The sequence below is a fragment of the Talpa europaea genome, assembly GCF_964194135.1.
Source record: "Talpa europaea genome assembly, chromosome: 10".
Taxonomy (NCBI): Eukaryota; Metazoa; Chordata; class Mammalia; order Eulipotyphla; family Talpidae; genus Talpa; species Talpa europaea.
In genome coordinates, this window is record NC_140077.1 from 105,368,702 (window position 1) to 105,391,509 (window position 22,808).

The 22,808-nt window shown below is 51.3% G+C and overlaps 2 protein-coding genes across 2 annotated transcripts in view; one reads left to right on the top strand and one right to left on the bottom strand.

Moving 5' to 3' along the window:
- GATB (glutamyl-tRNA amidotransferase subunit B) overlaps window positions 1-5,834 on the top strand; it is a gene marked incomplete at both ends in the record, with an annotated part of 57,826 nt that extends 51,992 nt beyond the window's left edge. Inside the window, 2 exons of the mRNA XM_084245592.1 lie at window positions 3,618-3,752; window positions 5,625-5,834. Of these exons, the coding sequence (XP_084101718.1) occupies window positions 3,618-3,752; window positions 5,625-5,834 (345 nt within the window). The remainder of the gene's footprint in view (window positions 1-3,617; window positions 3,753-5,624) is intronic.
- A 6,873-nt stretch (window positions 5,835-12,707) lies between these two features.
- Window positions 12,708-22,808, bottom strand: part of FHIP1A (FHF complex subunit HOOK interacting protein 1A) — a gene marked incomplete at its 5' end in the record, with an annotated part of 74,359 nt that continues 64,258 nt past the window's right edge. The window contains 3 exons of the mRNA XM_084245233.1: window positions 12,708-13,216; window positions 18,567-18,705; window positions 19,040-19,218. Coding sequence (XP_084101359.1) covers window positions 12,966-13,216; window positions 18,567-18,705; window positions 19,040-19,218 — 569 coding nt within the window. The 3' untranslated portion in view covers window positions 12,708-12,965. The remainder of the gene's footprint in view (window positions 13,217-18,566; window positions 18,706-19,039; window positions 19,219-22,808) is intronic.

Below are 22,808 nucleotides of genomic sequence, written 5' to 3' on the forward strand. Positions count from 1 at the left end.
GTTCCCCTCAGCAGTGTACTTCGGTCAGTCTGCCTGTTCTGCTCCCCACTCTGTCTCTGGTGAATCCGCTCACCCTCCCGCATGTCTGGCCTGTACCCCGGTTCTTGTATAAACAAACAAAATCTTTAAAAAAAAACAAAAAACCCTGGGTCCAGAAGAATGAAGAGGTGGCTGCCATGAAGCAGCGCTGTTTTTCAGAAACACGAAAAGAAATTCAAAGATTCTGTGTTATTAGGACAACAGGAGACAGAGCATCAGCGTTGCTCGCACAAGGCCAGTTCTGTTTGTGGAAGCAGAGGTGGCAGCCTGCCTCCTCCCCTCCCCAAGGACCAGCAGACTCCCAGCGTCAAGGGCACAGCTCCCCGGTAGCTAACATCCTGGGAGCCCCTGTGACTGAGGGGAAAACCGTGCAGGGCGTGAGTGGTTCCCCTTGTGCGGAGATGGTGGGCAGACCCGCTCTTCAGGGATTGTCTGGTGAGTGTTTTCCTTTGGAACGGGGCCAGATTGGGGCTCCGGAAAGATGGAAATCACATTTCCACATGCAATGTGCCATCTAACCAATTTCCTCTTGTCGACTTTGGAGTCTGCTTCAAACAGAAATCACCCAAAACCATTTAATGTGGAAAACATTCTATGTCGTACAGTAAAACTGTGTCGCGAATGATACTTGATGCCTTTTACTCCATTCTACTGCTTCTGCTCCTCGCACATTTACCGTGCCCTGTTTTGTGTGTCCATGTTTTGTGCTTTCTAGAATGATCTCACACAGTAATTTGCCTTTGACCAGAGGGGGCGCCCCTCTCTGAAACTGCCACAGCTCCCGCCTGCCATCTCCTGTGAACTGGTCTTTCCTCCACACTCTCCCCCTGAACATGCCAGCTCAGGCAGCGACAGGGTAGGGACCTGCCTGCTCTTCTCCCTCCCCGTCACCCTTCTTTCCAGATGTTTTAAAAATAGCTTTAGCTAGAGAAAGGTTGGGTAGCAGTGGAAGGGGCCCGTGACTTGGGTCCCCTGTGTCAGAACTGGCAGTCGGGGTGGTTGGGGGTTCCCATCATACCGTATGAGTGGCTCTGAGGAACTCGGAGGACCAGCCCGGCACAGAATCCCGCTACGTGTGCGTGTGGGATGGGGGACAGCAGGGCCTAGCAGCATCACCCCGCCCAGCCAGGAATAGTCGCACCAGGATAGCACTTGCTAGGGTGGCAGGTAAACACAGAGAAAAGCCGAGAATTTGTACCGCAAGGAGACTGCCGCCACAGAGGCCACGATGTTTGCAGTGAGAGGGCCACAGGAACCCCCGGAGCCCGCCTGGAGTTGGCTCTCCCCCCTCAGCAGCAGCCACCCTGCTGGCATGGAGCTGAGAGGCACCGTCTGTGTCCTAAATAGTGGGGGGCGGAGGGCTGGACAGCTGGAGCCCAGTGCTGCCCCGGTTGCTGGGTCTGGGCTAATGGCTTCTAACTCGGAGAACAGAGAACCCTGCAGCCACCGGCTTCCCGTCTGTTGCTTGAGGCCGCAGGAATGTTTCTCTGACCTTGCAGCTGTGCACCCCTAATGCTCTGCCCCACTTTCTCAGGGAGCATCCAGCCTCCTCTCCCTCCGCATTTCAAAGCATCCCCCCTAGCTCTGTGTTGAGTCTCTTGAGCAATGTGGTTTGGCGGGAATCCCCGCCTGCCCGACATGGCCAACGTTCAGGCATCTGGACAAACGAAGGCGAACCCAGCCAGCCTTGTGCCTGCGGGTTCCAGCTGCCGGGGGCCAGGGACAGACCACCCAGGTGTGCCCTGTGCTTGCAGCCCAGCCCCGGCCGTGCGCCCCGTAGTTCCTGTGGAGAGTTACTATGTGGATGCTTTATGAACAAGACCTTTCTGTTCTGAGCCAGAGATCGGATTTCTTGAGAGCTCCACTCTGGTCCCGAATGTTCGACATGTTCAGCCAGCACTTCTGCAGACGACGCCGACCAGCAAACACTGGTCAAAGTCAAAATACCTACCAGTGAGGGAAGCTGAATTAAATTCCTATTAATATAGCTGATGGGTATTAGGGGTAATTCCTGTAAGAAGCTGCCTGTGCAGTAAGTGGAACAAAAGCCGGAACAAATCATTTCTAGGTCATGATCGCAAATGTTACAAAACAAGAAGATGGAAAATGACTCACCCTGGTTGTCTTGAGATGGGCCTACGGGTGCCTTCTTTTTATCTTGTCTGTAGTTCCTTATTTGCTCAGTGAGCAAAGTTTTGTAAAATTTTCAGCGTAAATTCAGAGAAACATCAGCCTCGCTCTGGCAGCCCCCCAAGTTCCATGCGCATTGCAGATGGGTCTGTCCTACAGTTTCTGCGCAGCTGACACCCCACTGATGTTTGTTGCGGGCAGGAAAGTTCTTACCTGCCTCTGTGCCCCTCCCGTGAGGCCTTACTCACTGTCAGGCAGAATAAGGATTTGAGTTGCTGAGGTGGAGGCATGTGGGTTCAGTCTTTTTCTAAGAGCAGAGGGACAGGTTTTCCCCAAGCAGCCAGGGGCTGTGCGGTGGCAGCCAGGGGGCTCCCCCACAGGGGAATCAACGGAAGCTCCTGCCAAATCCGCCTGCGTCCCGTCGAGGCATGGTCTGGTGGTGATCACGGGGTGGAGCTGAAGGCACACTGCCGCTGGGGGCCACGACACCTGCTTGGTGGATCCAGACTAGGAAAGACTGCCCTGCGCAAGCTCCCGGCAGCCGCCCCTTCCTTAGCTTTGCTGTGTGCTCGCCATTGCCCGGCTGTTTCTCCCAGAGGAGTGGCGCCTGGCCGGCCCTCAGGGGGTGGCCATCGCGAGAGTTCAGGGCCCAGGCCCAGGCAGACTGAGCTGAGGAGGGGTCCAGGGGGCTGAGTGATGGAAGCCCCTCCTAACTTATGCTAGAATGATGGGGAGCAGGAACAACCCCCAGGAAACACCTTCTTTGAAAATGTTTTCTTTTTTCCAAGTTTGTTAAGTTTGGCGCATTGTTATCATTTTTTAAGTAGAAACACACCATTAACTGTTAGTTATCCCAACCGGGCGCAGGTCCAGCTTCCTACCCAGCTGTAGGGGATACAGGTGGTGGCCAGGGACCCTGGGGATTGGGATTTGCATTTTTAAGTGTTTTCCTTTTGGTATTTTCACCACAGTCACTTTCTTGCCTCCCTGAAGCCATGTTCCCCTGCAGGACCCGTTTTCTGGACTTCAGCTAAGAGCAGTGGCCACCTCCTGCGGGCTGTGTGGCCCTGTCCTTCACCAAAATGTCACCTCACTTCATGAATTCACCAGCTCCCAGATAGAGCCCTGCCTGGCCATGACTCCCCTCAGCAGGGGCCTGTGAGGTTCCAGCCTCCCCAGTGCCCCGGGCCTTGCAGAGTTTGGGTGAGCAGGGAGGCCCCTCCATCTTACAAGACAAGAGTTATGCTGTGAGGGAGCAGCTCAGCATGGGGAGACTCTGGGTGTGTCCGGAACCCTCCGGAACAGCTTATTCTGAATGCTTCCAGAGAGGTGGGGCTCTGGGCAGGCCCACCCAGCTAGGAGCTCATTTGCTGTTCTCACAGGAGCACGTGGAGCTGGCTGAAGAGCCCACCGCTGGCTTCTCTCTCCCTCTCCCCCTCTGACTGCAGGTGTTTGAGGAACTGTGGCAGAGTGAAGGGAAGACGCCGGCGCAGATTGTTTCAGAGAAGCAGCTTGAGCTGATGCAGGATCGAGAGGCCCTGGAGCAGCTCTGCCGTGCCACGCTGGAGAGCCATCCTCAAATGGTGACTGTCACAGGCCAGTGGTAGGCGAGCATGCCCGGGGCAGGATCACTGTCGATCGGGCAGAGAGAGTCCAGGCGCCCTCAGTAGATTTTTCAGGCTTTCATGCTCTCAGGGAACCAGGCACACCAGGCAGGGAAGCTGGCGTGCAAGGAGGCAGGCACGGGTTGGGCAGGGGTGCTGGGAGGCAGGCAGGCAGCTGAGCATCCCAGCCCTCCACGAGTCGGTACGCTTTCTCTAGGCGCCCTGTTGTTCTCTCATAGTCTCGCCTCTTGTACTCACACTTCCTCTCGTAGCGGTCCTCTGCCTCTGTGATGCCGCCCTTATATCCCGCTGGCCTCTAGGCTCAGGTGTGCACCCTTACGCATGCCCCCACCATACTTCAGGTGGCCACAATCAGCTCACGTGCCCGGTGCCACACTCCCAAGTGCCTTCTGCGTTAGCACAGTCAAGGCCGAAGGCGACAGCCACAGAGGCTAGTGGCGCCACAGCCTGATGAATCACTTACCCTACAGCCGGGGACGAGGGACTTCAGGGCAGCCAGAGTCAGGGGCTGCCTGCAGGCCGGCCGAGGACCTCCCGGAGCCGCCGCTATTCCCCGCTCACCTCGGAGGCCCTTTCTAATAATGGCTGGCCCCCTTTTATCAGCAATATCCTAATTATTTCTGTCAGTTTTCAGGTAAGGTTGGGAAGGAAACTGGTGAATGTTGACAAGTACAGCTTTCCCCAGAACCCTGCCCTGGCGCTGCCATCATGAGGGCCATCCTCAAGGCCCCCCGCATCCGGGTTCCGACCCCAGGCAGGGCCCCTCTCCCGGGGCCAGCGTGTTCTGCCTTGGGGGGAGCCCTACTCTGTAAGGAGGATCTTGGTAAAAAGCCAACAGGCGTGACTGCATCGGGGGAAAAGGGAAGCAGACACTTTAGCTTCGTGTCTTTAGAGGTGAGAAGAAAAGCAGAAAGGAAAATTATTTGTAAATTACGGAGAAACTCCTTGACAGCACAGCTGAAAACCACTGGCATTCTGTGCTCCGAACATGGAGCAAAACAGAAAAGCTGAAGTCAGTCTCCCCCCAAGTCTCATCATACTGTCTAGAGAGATTTTTCAGCGGGGGAAAAAACGGCTGGCATCTCTTTCAGAGGAACACCCACCCACCCCGCAGCTCGCCGGGGCACTCACAGCTGTGACGCGCTCCCGATGAGGAGAGCGAGGGGCAATGCGGTCGTGCAGGCGCCGTACGCGGCTTCACCCGTGTGCCTGACCAGGACACGCTTAGCTCCGACTTTTCTGTGCTCCTGAGCACGGCCCCTCATGGCGGTTACTGCGATCACAACACTGCAGCGGCTGTTTGCAGGGCACCCCCCGCCGCCTGCCTCTGCAGTCCCCACCCAGCACGGGCAGCTCGGGCCCCGCACGCCCGCCCACGTGCTCGGAGTCGCCGTCCTGCTGACTGGTTTTCTAGTAAAGGGCTCTTCTGGGCAGGAGTGGGGCAGGAAGTCACCGGGATTCAGGCCTGCTGAGCACCCCTTCGCTGAGCACAGGCCTGACTAGTCCTGGGAGGGAGGAGGCGCCCCTCATTCGAGGCCGGGGAAGCGCCGTGTCCTCCTGTCACTGTCACTGTGGTGCCAGCTTCGCTGCAGCGCTCAGGCCTGACGTAGCACCAGCATCAGCGCCCCTTGTCCATTTTAATCAGGTGGCAGAGCAGACACAGCTCCTCCGACAGGAGCCTCGAAACCTCCTCCGAAGCCCACCGCTTCCCCTTTTTTTCTTTTCTCACTTTATTTCTAATAGAAAAAAAAATGTTAAGTCCATGTAAACCCTCATTTAGGATCTTGAGGTTTGACTCTCTTTGTTTTCTCCTCTAAAACATCGTTAAAGGTAATGGATGTGAAGAAGGGAAACCCTCGAGCTATAAACAAACTGATCGGGTTGGCCCGAAAAGCCACTCTCAACCGAGCAGACCCGCGGGCCATCAAGGAGATCTTGGAGCAGCAGCTGTTGTCAGGAGACGCGCCGGGTCCTCGCAGGACAGCGCAGCAGCACGGGAGTGGAGCCGGAGCCCCTACCCCGAGCCCTCGGCCGCACTGAACCCTTGCATCTGATTCCCCTTCCACCCCCTGCCGTCCACATGGCTCCTCGATGAGGGCAGGAGATGGCTGTGGCCGGTGGCTAGGAGACGGCACCTTTGGGGCTTAGTGGCTCTGAACAGACCACCGGGCATACCCTTCCCCTGCCTACGCAAGCTCTGCAGCCCGGCTTCCTTCCACAAATAATGTGAGCACGTCCAAGGAACCGGCTTTGTTCTAGATGCTGGGGCTGAGCCGTGATGAAGAGACAGCAGTGCCTTAGACCCGAACACAGGTTCATCCGGATCTGATGAAAGAGCGAGGAGAGCGCGTGAGCACGCTCGTTAGGGGTCTCGTGAGGGTGGGAGGGGCTGATATTTGCCCACCCCTGTGAGGAGGCCCTTCAGCGCCCTTGGGATCCCACAGCAGACGTCTGATAATTTTGTGTGTGTGAAAAAAGATGACAAAGTTTTCAAATAAATTTAATGAATAAAATATATACTGAATATCACATAAAAAATTAACTTACACTTCAAAGATTGTGCAGTTGACAACTCCCCCGCCCCATCCTGGGGTCAAAAAAAGATAAAAAGAGAAAAAGCTGTAACATTAAATTGATTTGTTTTGCCCGGAAAAAAATGAGATGATAAACTAGTAAATCAAAGTGTTGACCTTTAACAGTAGTTGTGGTGCCGTCAACAGTCTCCGTGATGGCTGGGTGGCCGTCACCCCGTTCTCATGACAGTAATACTGCTCCTCTGTCACACGGGTGCCCTTGCTGCTCACACCCTTTGTGACCTCTGACTCCCAATGCTTAAGGACCGATTTTACAGAGATAGTTTTTTAAAAAAAGCACATCTCGAATAAATGGTGCATAAGCAAGGAAACCAAGTCATTGGCGGCCCTGATTTTACACTGAATCCTCCAGACAAAGTGGAGGCAGCTCCATCATGAATGGTGTTCCCTGGCAGCTGGGAAACATGAGGAAATGGGGCTCCCCCGTCGCCCGTCCAGCAACCGCTGAGTCCCGGGCTGTAGGCAATTGCTGGGAACGTCCTTAAGACAGTAACAGAAGTGTTCCCTGTCCCCGCCAGAACCAGAAAAGAAGCCAGTTGGGTGAGAAGTAAGGCTTAAAGAAAGATGAATTTTGCGAAATTAGTGACTGAATTCTAAGAGAATAAGTTACATCACCCAGGAAAGCATGTGCCCTGGAATCCGCTGCAATACTAAAAACGACTGGGCCTAAAATTAAAATATTTCCATTTTTTCTCTCCTCACTCTGAAAGTCTGTGAATTACATACAGGCAAAGGCCGTCTCAGATTGGAACCTGGGGGGGAACATTATTTTGTAAGAAATAATAATGTTTAATTTTACAAAGCCCATTTTCACCAAAGATCTGGCTTCTTACTCATTCAACTTTACAGAAAGCATGCAAGGACCTTACTAGAGCATTTCAAATCAAGGATATACCTAAAATGGGGGTAGGGGAAGACCAGGGGGACAGCCAGATAAAGAGTCAATAAGACTATTATGTCAAGTGTAAACTGTACTATGGAGTGAGCATTTTGGGAGGAAAATGCCGTTGTCGAAAGACTTGATCTCTACAATGCTGATGTCCAGCTACACCAATTGCCTGTTGTCTTGAAGGCCCATTTCCAAAATCACAAAAATCAGACAGTTAGGTTGTTAAAACTGCTAACAGGACCAAAAAGTAAAAAAACAAACCACAGATAAGGTACTTTACTTGGAACCTGACTAGATTTTTTGGAAAAATGTTTACATAACACCCTAGGAAATTCACAAAGTAGGGCTCTGCTTGGTGAAATACAATTTTAAATACATCTTTGCATGCATGTGGACTTAGCCTGGTTCTTTGCCATTCGGGGGAAATCTCATTAAAAGACCACACCATAGGTGAGGCGACTGCGGTGGGGAGTGTGAGGGTGGGATTTGCTGGAAAGCTGGCTCCCCCCAGGTCAGCCTGAACCCACTCTGCTCTGTTGCTAAGGGTGTCGGCTGGTTCTGGCTGCAGAGCAGGACATCCCCCTCAGCAAGCCACCTGGTACAGCGTGAGTATTCAGTAAAAGTTAAATTTCTAAAGCAAAATTAAGGGCAGCCTTTTGCTTGCATGTGAGGCTGGTGTTGCCAGGTTCTGGGTGTCTGGGTCTCGGAAGGAGCTTCTTAGGCTTACACATCAAGGCAAACTTGCGTGCCTACATTTCAAGGTGTAGCTGGCCCAGGAAAAAGAACATGGACCATTATTCATACCAAATTACAGATATTTTAGCTGAGCTCCCTCCCTTTTTTTGTGCTTACTGCTAATCTGGAAGAAGGCTATAGAATTTTGAATATGGACACACTCCTAGAACTTGGAATTGGCTAATTCAATTATATAGTTCATGGCTATGACCCACAATTTACATTTTTTCATTTCAGTTGAATTTAGCTGCACCGTTTCCAGGATTCTACATAATGAGTATTACCAACAGCAGCGTGCAAGGGCTGCTGGCCTTCTTCAGCAGATTTTAGACAAATGCACTTTCAGATTATTTGTGAACAGAGCTGGCCCTACACTGTGATCATTTAAGTAAAATCATCACCAAGTTCCTTCTTTTAAAATACCTCCAGGGCGAAAAAAGGGCCTTGTTATAGAGGGTAGGCTGTTTGTACACTTTGCCCAATAAAAAGCCAGCAGATGAGCTGAAAAGCAGAGATGTCTGCAGTTGCAGCTCCATGAAATTTATATCAAGCCTAGGAGCTTCCAACTCCCCCGTCAGGTGCTGAAATGACATGGTAATTTGAAGCTCCCCAAAAGATGCCTGGAATTCCTATCAATTTCATGCTGACAGTCTTGTTATTCATGTGGGTGACAGTGAGTCAGGTTTACTCATAAGATAGGGAACAAAACTCACAGTGACCTGTGGGACAGAAAGGGTCAGTTCTAGCAAAACCACCCTCCTCTTGAGCACAAAAGGCAAAGAACAGCAGGCTCCCCTGACCTGGCTGCTGACCTCCTTTCCCCTAGAAAATGCCCCTCCCCCCAAATCTTTCACTGTCTCTCCAGTTCATCAGCCACCAGGATGATCTGTCCTCCAAAAGAAGTAATGGCTAGTAAACGCCTGAACGTAGAGGGTTTTCAGAGGCAAAATTATCCTAAAAACAATTCTTAATCTCTCAAGAGCTCTTTGTAAAGCATTAGGTTTATGATGGTCATTCAGAAAACGAGGAGGGTGAGGAAGCCAACTCCTCAAGGATAGGATTTCAGTAATGAAGTTAAACTGGCTTGACGGCGTTCAGTTTTAAGCTGTTCCTTGATGGAAAATTAGTGTCCTGTGATTTACACTCTGCCAGTGGAGGCAAGAAGGGACCCGAAACTGTCTTCTTAATGGCTTAGAGCGGGTGGGGCCTCAGCTCCCAGAGGACCCCGTTTCCAGGAAGAGTAGACTGCAGAGCTGGCCAGGAGTCACACCAAGTCACAAATCACAGCAGCCTGGGTCCGCGACGGAGCAGCACATGCACTAGCAGCCGCCCTACCAGAGAGGGCTCCATAACAATGGCCAGAGGACAGCCATGCCGTAAACAGGGGGCGGGTAATTAGCAGCTAAACTGAACTGCCCTGGAACGAGAACCAGAGTGAATGCTGCCCAATGTAACTTCACCCCCACCCCCAGCCCCACCCCCGAGAGAGCAGCACGTCCCCACAAAAGCCACTAGGGCACACTGATCCGGGGTCAGCGGGGCAGCCCCTCCACAACCCCAATACTCTAAAGGGGTCTGGTAATCGACTGTCAAGCTGGTCCGGGACATCTTCCAACCCTGAGAAACGGGAGGCCCAAATGGAACAGGCAACCCAAATATTAACGTCTCCCCTTCTTGTCCCAAGAGGATGCTTTCCCGGACAACACCCTGGCCTCGTGATGTCTTCTTGGGCTGAAAATCACTACATCTGACCTAAATAAAAGCCACCTGCTAAGGATCCATTCTTCAGGACCCATAAAGAACTGAAGGCATCCTCCCGACGCGTGATGGAGATGCCAGTTCCAACCTGGTGCTCCGCGGTGTTTCCCGGAGAATTCCAAGTAAAGTGGGGCATGTGCCATGAGTCCTGTAAACCCCGGGAGGAGAGTACCTGTTGCTAAAATCACATTTCTACTTAACTGCGCCACCATCCCCGTGTCATGGCAGGAAAATTGTTCATTTACCCCCATGAAATGTATTTGAGGCTAAACTCAACCTAAAATTTCTTTAACATTTTAAAAACATTTACTTAGCCATTTCCAAAAGCCAGTATTAACTATCCCGGGGCTGTGAGCCACAAACTCAGTCTTATGAATGGAGGTTGATGCTGTGACATTCCAGGAGCCCCTGACTCGCCTTCCTGCCCGGACCATCAGTCAAGCCACGGCAGTGCCACCCTCAGGGACAGAGCCAAAGGGCTATGCCCACTGTTGTCCAGCAAGCCTGGACTTGTCCCCTGAACTCTTCCACACGTATCTACAAGCAGGCCAGCTAGTTTTAATCGTCCTCCCCAACACACTGCAACAAATGGTATTTATAAGGGCCTCGCCTGTTACCTTCTGGCCGGAATATTCTACTTCATTACCAGGATCTGTTTTCCCACTGAGGAGCTCCTGTGTCAGTCACCTGCTGTACGGCCCCTTCCTATCTGCCTAGATCAGTGCCCCCCCAGCCCCTCAAGGCCTGTCTTCTCCTCCTGGAGCCTCAGATCTCTGCTGACGTACCGCTGGCATGTCCACCCCCTGCCCTGAGCCACCCTCACCTAACCCACCTGCCGATTATTCAGCCACGAGGGTTTTCTGATTCTCTGTAATGTATTTCCAGGTCAGTTTTCTGATTTCATATTGAAAAACCCTGGACCTGAGGCTCAGTAGGAGGCAGCTGAGATGGATTCAGAACATGAGCCATTTCCACTTCCTAACAGGACATTAGGGAAGGCGATGAGTCATGTGGGATTGTTCCCAGCACCCCACCCTGGGAGTGAAACTTCCCTGCCTCTCACCCCGAACCTTGGACATCTCGGTCTCCTGTAAAGTCAGTCTACCTCCGCACCTATTTCAAAAACACTTAAGTGTCTTCCTCAAATCAATCTCTTTCCCCGGGTACCTTCCACAGAGGACCGTGGCGCTCTGTCATAAAGCAACACGGACTCAGGAAGACTCGACACCGTCACCAGACCATGGAGAGAAGAGCAAATCACACCGCAAAGCTAAAGAATACCTTTTCCAGATGGGACTTCAGCATTTTACATTCTTGGTTAAGTCAAAACTGGAAGACAAATACTTGTGCAAAACAACGCTAGGGATAATAAATTACAGCCTACCTCCCAGCTCTCTGCTCCCCTTTCTCTCTTTTTACCTGAAGCCACCTGCTTGTCTAACGGAGACTGGCGGGTGGTGCCAATCCAGGTGAAGCCAGGCCTGCTGCTGCAACGCAGCTGGGCAAACCGGTTTTCTAGAACCCACGAATGTGAAGCGAGAAGTGTGGAAAGAATCAGTATCTTTGGCTTCTTGCTTAGACTCAGGCACCATGAGGCTGGCTCCTGAGAGTCACGCAGCCCAGGCACGTCTCCGGGGGTCTTCACGCCACGGCCGGCTGTTTCTCTCCACGCACAGCTGCTCCAAGATCCCTGGGACACAAAGGGTCAGCCTCTGCCCTGCAGGGTCTCCCAGATGCAGACCCTTCTGCCACGCCCCACCTGTGCTGGGAACACGACTGTGGCCACCCCGGTCAGCGCTCCAGAGGCACAGCTGCACCCGCGGACGCAGCTAGGCTCTGCGGGATGCCCCCCCACAGAATAGCTGGCTGGGGCTTCCAACTTCCCTCCAAGTAAAGAGGCCCCTGCTTTCCACCTGCCCCCAGGGAAAAGAACTGAAAATCCTCCGCTGTCAGTTGTCTGGGGCCTCCCTCTTCACCCGCAGTGATGCTGGGTGCTCCCCGTCTGGGTGGCGGACTGAGATCACCACTTTCGGCGTGACTGCATCTCTCGGAGAAGGCTGAAAAGCAGCCGAGAGGGGCTAACACATCATATGGGGCCTTCTCATGAACCCCATTACTCAGAAGGTAGGGTTTCTGTGCGCAGTGAGTCACCAGCAGGCGCTGGGCTGTGCAGGGCCCGCTCCCCGTGGCCTGTCTGCACCCACCCCAGCGCCCAGAGGGACGGACACCTCCTGTTTCTCTACAAAGTGCAACAGATTAGACGAAGCAAACACAAGTTAAAGTAATTACCAGTGTTTTTACAGGTTGCATTTAGTTTGCTTTCATCCTGTCCCCCCACACTCCATACTTACCCCCCCCCAAAAAACCCACTATGAAATAGCTTCACAAATTAATGTGTTTGTTTTCCATAAAACAAAAAATAATGATGGCTGTCTTCTTCCACAAGTTACACGACACCACACTCTCTTCATCTGATCAAATTAAAAATACCGAAGTAACTGTGTGCATAGGTGTATTTCAGGTGCGGGCAAGTCTTACTAAAATAAGGCAATGTGCAGCGTGTAGGCAGTGATACACTGATTAAAGAAAGCTCTCAGGCAACCAGAAAAACTCCCCGCGTTCCAGATTCTGTCGGGCTCTATGGGACTTACAGGCGGCAGCTGGGACCGATGGACTTGCCTGCGCAGAAGGCCGCAGAACGCAAGTCTGCAGGAGACAACCCAAAGGAACGTACGACTTGGGCCCCACGCGCGTCGCCACGCTCCCCTCTGTGCAGGGAAGCCAACATGCAGAAGGCAGCAGGAGCAGACACGTGTCCTTCACGTGCTGCTGAAGAGCCAGCCTCTGAGGGGGACACTCCCAGGAGCCGCTAAAGCCCAATATTCACATGGTGTGATCTAAGCTGCAAGGGCGAGTGACTCAGGCGGGGGAGTAACAACCAGAAAACAGGAGGAGGGGAAACTGAGCAAAGGAGCCACCAGCTTATGAGACTTACATTCTGTACAACGTACGGTGGAAAGACCCGGCCAGAGAAGAGAGAGGAGGGAGGCAGAGAAGTCCCTCTCCACAAATCAAGTATTTTCAGGAAATATCAAAGTAGAAATTGTCATAAGCAGCTTTGCATTAACATTCAGTCAAGATACTAAAACCTTAAAAAACAGGACCCTCTATTAAAAAAAAAAAAAAAACCAACAGCTAGCAACAATCCTCCAAGTCTCCCAGGATCTTGCAGCACAGAATGGAGTGCTCCTGGGCCAGGGCGGCCAGCTCCTTCAGGAACTCCGGGAAGAGGGCAGCGGCCAGCATGGTGTTCCTCACAGGCAGGGGCAGGCTGGGGGGTGCCCCGATCACTTTGGCTCTGTTTGTCAGGAAGGGCTGGAGCACTCTTGGGGGACCATCCAGAAGGTTCTTGCTGCTTCCAGTCCTGGAAGCCTCCTGAGTGGAATCTGGAACCAGAACGAAGACCGTCATGTGACCCCTCCAGGGCCGTGAAATTCACCCCACCTCTTGGGCGAAGTGCTGCTGGTGACACATTGGGTCAGGGGTTCAGGCCCTGTAAAGCCTGGTCTCAGGCACAGCCCTGAGCACACAGATCTGCCCGGCAGACACCCTCCAGCGTAGGACGGGGTTTCATCTGAAAGCCTGTGTAAGGCTGTTTGTGCAGAAGTTGTGGCGAGAATCTAGGGTTATGAGACTCTTCCAGGCTCTGCTCCCTCCCTAGTTACTTAGGGATGTGTCCACTGTCTCAGCCTCCAGGGTTGGGGTGACAGTGACACCATGCTCACACCGTGAGCTCCTGCTCCAGCCTCTGGGGCTCCCTGGTGACTGAATCGGCTAGCCAGGACCTCCCACTCTTTGCAGGAAACTGAGTGGGAGAAGACTTTGAAAGGTTGGGGAGAATGAGAGGAAGTCACCACACTGGGCCTCCCCACAACTGTGGGCCTCTAGAGTCAGCACCAGGCATCTCGAGTCCTTCCATAATTCAAGGAAGGATTCCTGGGGGTTCAATGTCAGCTTCAGTGACATCGGTCTATGAGCCCAAAATTTAACACATTCAAGAGATTTGCATGTTCATATCAAATCAGCTTTATTAATTTAAAGGTGCGACGTCCCTATTTAACTCTTGGACATCTCTAACCTTCATGTATTTATAAGAATTATGCATGCCTGCTATCCCCTACTCAAACTGCCTCATTACTCCTTATAAATCATTCTATTCAAGCCCTTCGTTATTTTGGCTGCTTTTTAGAATTCAATCCCATTTTTCAACGCTCTTCTCAGAGTGTTGCTTAACTACGGTACTAAAAATTCTTGACATTTATAGTACTTTCCACATCTCACTACTATAGTCTTCAGTGTTAAAAAAAAATCCTCCACTTTACTGCTTTAAATATCCTAGATGAAAGCTTATCACAGCTCGTGCCATAAAGAACTAGAAAAGTTGGGACTCTAACTGTTGCTACCTTTCAGAGGAAATTCACACATGTGACGACAGGGTGTGGACCACAGAACTGACATCGCTGAGCCTATGCCAACTTGGAGCCCATCCCTCGCACCCCACCCGAACTCTGCAGCCCTGCCGCTCACAAAGGAAGCTGGCCTGGATGCCAGTGGGGACCGGGCACAAATCCCAGACCAAGTGCCACGCTGTTCCCGCTGTTCCCGCTGCTCCCTCACTGGGGTGCCTTGGCCCATCTCTGCACACCGGGCCTTATTAGGCCTAAGAGGCACCGGGGTGAAGAGCCCAGACTCTGCCACTCATTGGCTGGTGAGATGGGGCACGTCACTGTACCTCTCTGGACTGTTATGTCCTCGTCTGTCAAAAGCTCTGAGAGCTCTTGTAAGGATTAAATGCTTCAGTAGGTGTAATGCACACAGGGACCGTTTGATAAGTGTGAGCCACCACAGCTTATCAATTCAGCCTGCTGCACGGAGCACTTCCTGCTTCCTGCCTCTAGAAGTAACCCCTAGTCCAGCCTTCCACCCCACTTTAATTACCAACTAAGGCCTGCTCTGCCCTTTAGCCTTGCTATTTATGCTTTTTCCCTCCTACTAGCTTTGAGGTTTCTAAGAGCTGGGCCTTCCAACTACCCCCCTCTTACCCCCCCAACAACATACTCCCCGTAGTCACAGAACATAATCAACATTTGCTGAATGAAGGCAGGAAGGCAGGAACTGGCCAACATCAGGTCTTGCCTCCACCAGAGCTCCCTGGAGCCACTTCAGTTCCTTCTTTCCATCTTTCTCTTTCAAATTCACTCCTCTGTCCCCCCTCAAAGGGCTTTTGTGCCTCATTTATCTAGCTCGATCCATGAATTTAAAGTGTCATTGCTGAGGCTCATTTACCCAGCTGGAATCCAACAATCAAAGCTGTTTTCACTAATAAAGGCAGGACCGCACTGAGGGAGGGAGACAAGGCCTGCTGGAGCATCCTTCAGTGTCTACTCTGCCCAGGGCTGGCCTGTTGGGTCACAAAGCACCACTGTGCTCCCAACTCCAAAGTGAGGAGACCAAGCGGTGGTCCTCACTGGCAGCCAGCTAACAATGCCTCAGTTTCCTTTTCTGTAAGTGTCCTCCCTACTAGAGAGCAGTGAAAGGAAGGACTCTGAAAATAAATATAAAGAAATGCAATCTTTGGTTTAAAAAGTATTCCAGGGGAAAATGAAAAGCTTGGTAAGTGGCTGAGCCTCAGAGACCAATAGCCACAAGGATTTGAAGATGGCGGCTGGCAAGAAGCCCACTGCTCGGCACAGCAGCCACCGAGACTTCTGCTTCTGTCTGAAGCCTTAGAGGGGAGACTCGTTTTTCAGCGGGGCTGCCAGGAGCCCAGGGAACACAGGTACCTGCATGACTGAGCAGGTGGCTCTGGTGCCTGAGTTTGGGGTCCTGTAAAAGGGCTCAGCAAGTGCACAGAAGTGCTGGAGAGGACAGCAGGCAGTATGCGGGGCGGGGGAGATAAACGTCCCACTCAGGAGCGGCTCTCTCAAAAGCTGCCACTGAAGCTTTTCAAGACTAGCGCTGGGAAGATTTCAGAAGGTAGCAGAGAAATCCACGGCCCACTGATCACCTTGTCAGACTGTGAACCAAAGTGAGCAAAGTGAATGGCACACAGAAAATGGAGGCCCCAATATTTGGCCAAGCACCCGGGTTCCTATTTCCAAATCGCCACGTCCAGGGGAGAGCAACTCATGATGGGCTACCACGTTGCACGTGTGGCTTCTCAGCGCTTGCATGGCACGAACCCTTCTCACTCAGCGAGTTTAGAGCTGCTTGAAGTAGAGGGAGGGTGTCATTTTGCTACCCAAGGAGAAGTCAGAACCTCAATCTGAAAAACGCTGTTAAAAGAAAGTCTTGTGGGCCTCCCCGGTGGCGCAGCAGTTGAGCGCTGGGTTGCGAAGATGCCTGTGGCCTCTAAACCGCCGGTTCGATCCCCGGCTGCTCCCCGGCCACCGGTGGAGGGTCCCACATGGCGCGCAGACCTCTCCTGCCGCCCGCTGCTCCCCTCAGCAGTGTACTTCGGTCCTTCTGCCTGCTCTGCTCCCCGCTCTGGCTCTGGTGAATTCTCTCACCCTCCCGCACTTCTGACTGTACCCAGTGCTTGTATAAACAAAACAAACAAATAAATAAATAAAACATGCCTCTGTTAAAAAATAAATAAATAAATAAAGACAACTGTTGAAAAAAAAAGAAAGTCTTGTATCCTGAGACACTTCCTACAAGTCAGCGTCCCCTGAGTGCCACAGACGTCTGAAAGCACCAACCACAGCTGAGTAACTGGACCAACTTGCACAGTGGGAACCAAGTCCCCACGGCACATACCTGGCAGCCAGGACACAGCACAAGGCCAGAGGGGCCCCCGCACCTCTACTCCACCACTCTCACCCCTGTGGGTTAAGGGGCCCCTCGTCAAGGAGAGCATCAGAAGCCGGTCGGGGTGAGTGCACTTGTCCCGCGAGCGAGTCAGGGAAGGCTCTTGAGCTCCGTGATCCTGGCTGACTCAAGCCTCTAATTCCTTACATGAAAATGAAGTTGACGGTGCCTACTGTGCCCACTTCACTGCTTGAAAATAAAACCTGGCTGCCTGGGAGAGCACTTTGCAAACTATGAAATATAAACAAAGACAGATTCACAGTGCCACCCTGGGAGGCTGAAGTCACCTCTGGAGGACTGCAGAAATGGCCATTGCTCTTTGCAAGAGGGAGGCTTGCTCCGTTGCAGACTTCTCTAACCAGTGACCGTCTCTGGCCAATGGATGCGGCAGAATTGGCTTTCCAAGCTGGAGCCTCAACAGAAGACTGTGGATGCTCCTGCTGTCACATATGCAAGCCTGCAGCTGTGATGTTGAAGGCCAAGGCTGAGACACACAAACCCCTTCATCCCCACTAACACGAGGAGGGCACCCCAGACATCCAACCACTGGCTGACGGCAACTCACTCACGAGTCCAGCCAAGACCAGTTGGCCTAGCCCAGCTCAGCAAACACCAGACAGCACACGACTCCCGAGCTCTCCTAAATGGCTTCCAGTGATGGAGTTTTGCACTGGCTGGTTCTGCTAACTGACACCCTCCCTTACAGCACACTCCTGGTCAGGAGGAGCCCGCCACAGCCCACATGCCTGCGGTGGCAGCCCTGTGGGCCCACAGTCCACCTTCTTCCACAAAAGGTTTTGACTGCACTTTCCAAGGGCCAGGCTTAAACCCCGCCCCTCATTTGCCAGCAAAGCAGGCGCACCTGTGTTTTCAAAAGCTGCCTTGCAGTGGTAAGGGCTCTTCACACCCACAGTCCTATGGCTAGAAAGGACTGAGAGATGAAAAACAAAGCCTTCATTTAAGAGTTGGGGAACATGAGGCCCAGTGAGGCCTCGTGACCAAGATCAAGTAGCCACACAGCGGCAAGGGCAGGCCTTGGCGGTTCTGGGGTCTTTGCAGCTTCCTTTAAAGGTTTAAAAATTGCCCTGAGTCATATTTCTGCCTCTGGCTGTCAGTCCTGTCTCTGATCACAGGCCTTTATTAGCTGAGGACTCAGAGCCCCACTCTCCACACTGCTTACCTGTCACAAAGAAGCCTCATTGTCAGTGAGGAGATAAGGAAAAGCCAGAGTAGCACCGGCATTTCCTAAGTTGGCACCCACCAAAGACAAAGTCACAGCTCAGAAGACAGCTGGTCCTCAAGTTCACCCAACCTGAGCTTAAAGCAGGCAAGGCAGGCCCACTCAGCTTCCTGCTCAGCACCCACCTGCCACCTGCCACCCCCCACCCCCCAGACCCCCAGCCTAACGCCTCCAGAGCTGATAAAAAGGCAGCCTCAGGAATCTACAGCTAAGCATAAAGCTTACTTCTTCCAGTCTCAATGAGTAATTTTTCCTTCTGAAGTACTAAAACACACTCATTATTGGCCCGAGAGTCTCTGAAAACATAATAAAGAGAACGGATGCTTTCCTCGAGGTAGGGCAGGCCGAAAATTGGCTCAAGGTGTGCACACAAAGCTCCTTCTGCTTCCATGTCGCAGGTACCTAGGCAGCCCTGGCACGGACCTCACCTCGCTCCTTACTGAGCTGCTCTCAGCGAGGCAAAGAAATGCCCCTAAAACCTTCAAACCGGGGCCAGGTCAGGCGTGAGTGGGGCAGTCTCTCTTTAGGTTTAAGGACACTTAAGAAGTTCGTCTCTGTTGGGTCGAAATGAAACTATATTTAGATGTTTTTAGGGCCCAGGAGCCAGTGCAGCATCTGTGAAGCCAAATAAGTAGGCTGGGGAAATGCAGGTGCTGCCGAGGAGACACGGGGGGGACTTGGCTGACCTTTGGTGAGTGACTCAGGGGTCATGTCGGACATGTCCACACGAAAGAGCAGGTACTGCTGGGCTTGTATGAGGAGTCCTGGGAAGTCTCTCTCCACAGACGCAAACTGTTCTATCTTGTTTTTCACAGATGCAAGGACCTGTCAAAAACCACATTAATGAAGTTAATGCTTCACAACAGAATCCCACCCTCGGTTTTCAATGTCTCTCAGGTGCGGCCCTCGTTGCAGGAACTTCTATGATACCAGGCATGTGCTCATTTTTAACTGCCTGGGCGTTCTTGGTAGGGCACCCTCGAAACATCAAACTAAATGAAGCTTTGCATTTTCTCTAGAATAATCGAAACAACCAGCGCCATAGGACAGGGCAGGGAAGCAAATGAATTAGAACAGAGAGATTTGTTAAAAAGAACAAAACAAAAAGGGGAAGGAGAAAAGGGGCCAAGAGGTGTGGCCGTGGGCTGGGTGCACATACCTGATAGAGCGAGCGGACGCTCGGTTGGAAGACCATGTTGGTGTTGAGCAGAAAGGAACGCAGGAGGGGCTGGGGGTAGCTGGCCAGCTGGGTAATGATGCCAATAAGCAGCAAGTTAACATGCAGAGAGTTCTCCAGCATGTTCTCCAGCTTGGACAGAACCACGCTGATGAAGGGGCCTGCAGGAAGAACACAAGGCTTCAGAGCTGGCGGGGCACAAGAGCCTGACTTCCTTGACTAAGGGGACCCTGGAGTCACAGCCCCCAAACCAGGACAGGCCTGCCAGGGGCAAGACGCACACAGACATGGCTTCAAAACCAGAACAGAACATGAACGGGTACCATAACCAGCAGAAAAATGTGTATGAGAGCTAATACTTTGACTCCATGGGCAGTTTCAATACTTTGTAGATGATCACAGGCCTTGAAAAGAACAATCAGATGACAAATTAATTTTTTAAATAAAGATATATTTTTCCATAGTTGCTGTATTTCTTGGGGCTGCCGAGGTTGAAAGCATGACACTTGTCATCTCCTGAAACAGGGTTTTGTACAAATGTTTCAAGCCACAAAAACTTTTGGTAGCTATCCAGGGCTATCAAACACAAACCAACCATGTTTATCGAATAGCAACAGTATGAAAAAGGCCTGTTTACCCCTAAGAAACAAATGACAATGATTCTGTCTTGCCAAATGGCACAGCAAATAGAAGTGAGAGAGATGAGACAGGATGAGGCCAGGGCAACTCGGTGACCACACCGAGATGAGAGACAATTTACAGATGAGAGACAAAGAGGAAAAAGGAAGTCTAGTTTCGGAGATATAATTTGCTGTGTCACAGGTCCCTCTAAAGAGAAAAGCCATATGAGGACAACAGCAGGGCATCTTAGGCTAAAAGGAGCTTTGACTAATCTGGGTCACTAGAAAGTTATTATCTTTATGTTTGAGTTCATTAAAGTGGAGGGAAAGCAAGAACATAAATCTGGCATTAATAAAATTACTTGAAGATGTTTTCCATTTTTACGATAAAAGCAGTCCATTAAGCAAAACCGATGAGAATTTTGTATTTCCCCCAGTAGAGCTATTGGTGGTGCCACTAAGCCACAGCGTGTTTGCAACAATAGCTCCTGGCTCTGGATGACTAAACATGGCTTGTGAAGATTTCACCGCAACTAATGAGTTTGACAAAACATACTTCATCACAAGATGCTTCATTGAGAAGCTGCAGTCATGTGAGAGCGTGAAGCCCTTTGCAAGAAAACAAGTCATCTGTGAGAAATGGGGAAACCAGCCTAAATCTTTTACCCACAGGCAAGTAACAGGGTGATGGCAGCGTTCCTGTCCCTGGGAACACAGAAGATTCCCAAGGAACACCCTCCAAGGGGTCTCTGCGCACAGAAAAGGCACCATGCCCTCACTCTCCACCTGTGGGTCACTTTCCGGGACCCTGGAGGTCAAGGAAATCTTCAAATGCAGAACTGTGGAGAGTCCTTGCTTACAAAACACAACTGAAGAGCTATCCTGAGACATTGAGAAACTGGACCGAAACCCCATTTGGAAAGCAGCTTTATGGCAGAAATGTCACAAGTCACTTTTAAGGCATCACGACACAATTCTAGCTTTCTAGGAGAAGGCTGCTGTCCTCACCGCCCCAGCCAGTCCTTCCTAGCCCTCTCCCCTGCAGTCCCTGGTTGGGCATCTACGTCCTCCCAGAGGGAGCACACGCAGGTGAATCAGCTCATATTTAGGAGGGTCAAGACTCCTGTGAAACATGTGTCCTTAACGTGTTCCTGTGAGCCAACAACTGCCTTCATTGCTTGGATCCAGGCTGGACTTGGCTTCATCCACCATCCTGTAACCACGAAAGTTACTGACCAGGCAGAGGCCAGGGCGGCACTGGCAGTCTATTACTACAAAGGAGGGAAAAACAGCGTGAACCCTACATCCTGCGGAGAGCAAGTATCATCACCTCACTTGAGTAGCAAAATATTAGATCAAGGCCAGTAGACCGTCATTATAATCCACTACTGACTTTCATTATAACTTGTTAGGCATAGGCAATAAAAAATATATATATTAAACCTTAAACCTTTTCAAATTCTTGTTGCCTAGCACTTAAAAAAAAAAAAAAACTGCTTAGCAAAATGCAGTTGCTAGGGAAACTGGTAAACAGCTGAAAATCAGAAAACTCAGCTGCAATCCGAAAGCCACAGGTGCAGAGAGGGCTGGAGGGGTATTTTTTTTCCCTTCTTCTAGGAAGATAAATTCCCCACCCATAAAATAATTAATTGTCAGCATGATGAAGACTATCTCCACGGCCTCCCCGTCACTTCCATCCGCTCAAGGGCTCTCCTCCAGCCTGGCTCTCCCCTCCCCTCCTGCTCCGGGACTCCAGCTTCAGTTCAGCCACTTTCACCTTGGAAATACCCTGAGTGTGACCTTCACCTCACCTGCCCTCCCCTGCCCTCCCCCGCCAGCACTCCTGAAGTCAGACTCGTCATCATTCCCTTGTCAGAAATCCAGTTAGTTTTTTCTATTTTAATAGAGAATAAAATGATTTGAACATTTCTCCCCTCCAAACAGTACAGCACTATCTCCTATAGGAGTATGAAATACAGAAGTGGCCTCCCGCTGCAGGCGGGCCCTATTGGCAGATGCTAGAGTATTCTTCCAGAAATGTTTTATGTGTATAATAAAATATAATTGAATTGTTATTAAAAACACTCATTAATCACTTACAATGTATCAAGAAGGGTTCTAAGCACATTTTCCACCCATGCATTGACTTACTTAAATTCTCAAAACCACCTTATGAAGCATGTTTATTATTTATGCCCAGTTAAAGATGAGGCAAAATGCTAGGTACACATAGATAGTCAATGAGAGTCACAATTTTAATACAGACCATCTTTTCCCAGGACCTCTGTGCTTAACCAACATAATGTCTTGCTTTCCAGGTCAGTGTGTGCGCGTGTGTGTGTGTGTGTGTGAGAGAGAGAGAGAGAGAGAGAGAGAGAGAGAGAGAGAGAGAGAGAGAGAGAGAGAGAGAGAGAGAGAGAGAGAGAGTAGGGTAAAGAAAATATCGGGCTTTTCTGCCCTTCCACCATCAGGATAGATGACGGATCCTTGTCCTGAATGCATGCCTGATGGCGGGCACCTGGAACAGGGTGTGGGCATAGGTAGGTGGGATTCAGCTGAGCTAAGACTGTGCTTTTAAGGGCGGTGTCACGGGGACGCCAGCAGCAGCAGCAGTAGAAGCCGAAGCCGAAAGAGAAGCCGAGAAGCAGCAGAACGAACTCCAGAGAGCTCAGACAAGAGTGACGGCTTGCCTGCCAGCCTCCCAGCCCCCCACCCAGCACCCCTGCCTGCCATATGCCTGGTGAACCCCAATAAAAGACCTGCAAAAAACCCACTAAGGACTCTGACTCCTCCTTTACCCGGTCTGCATGGGATCAGAAAACCTGCACTGTGGCCAGTCCTGCCTTTACAGAGAGGTTTCCTTAAAAAAAAAAAAGATGACATACTCTACCTTGCTTTTCCACTTAATAATATACAGTCATGTGTCACTAAACTTTAGGGCTACATTCTGCGAAAAGCAGCATGAGGTGATTTTGCCTTTGTGAGAACTTGGCACAGCACAGTTCCCCGCTGGCAGAGACCCCTGCACAGGTGGGCTCTGCAGAAGGACCACCCCGTGGCATTGTCTGCCCGTGGCTGGAAGTTCATCAGGCAGAGCATGACTATATGCTGCAGATGGCCCCACACGAACG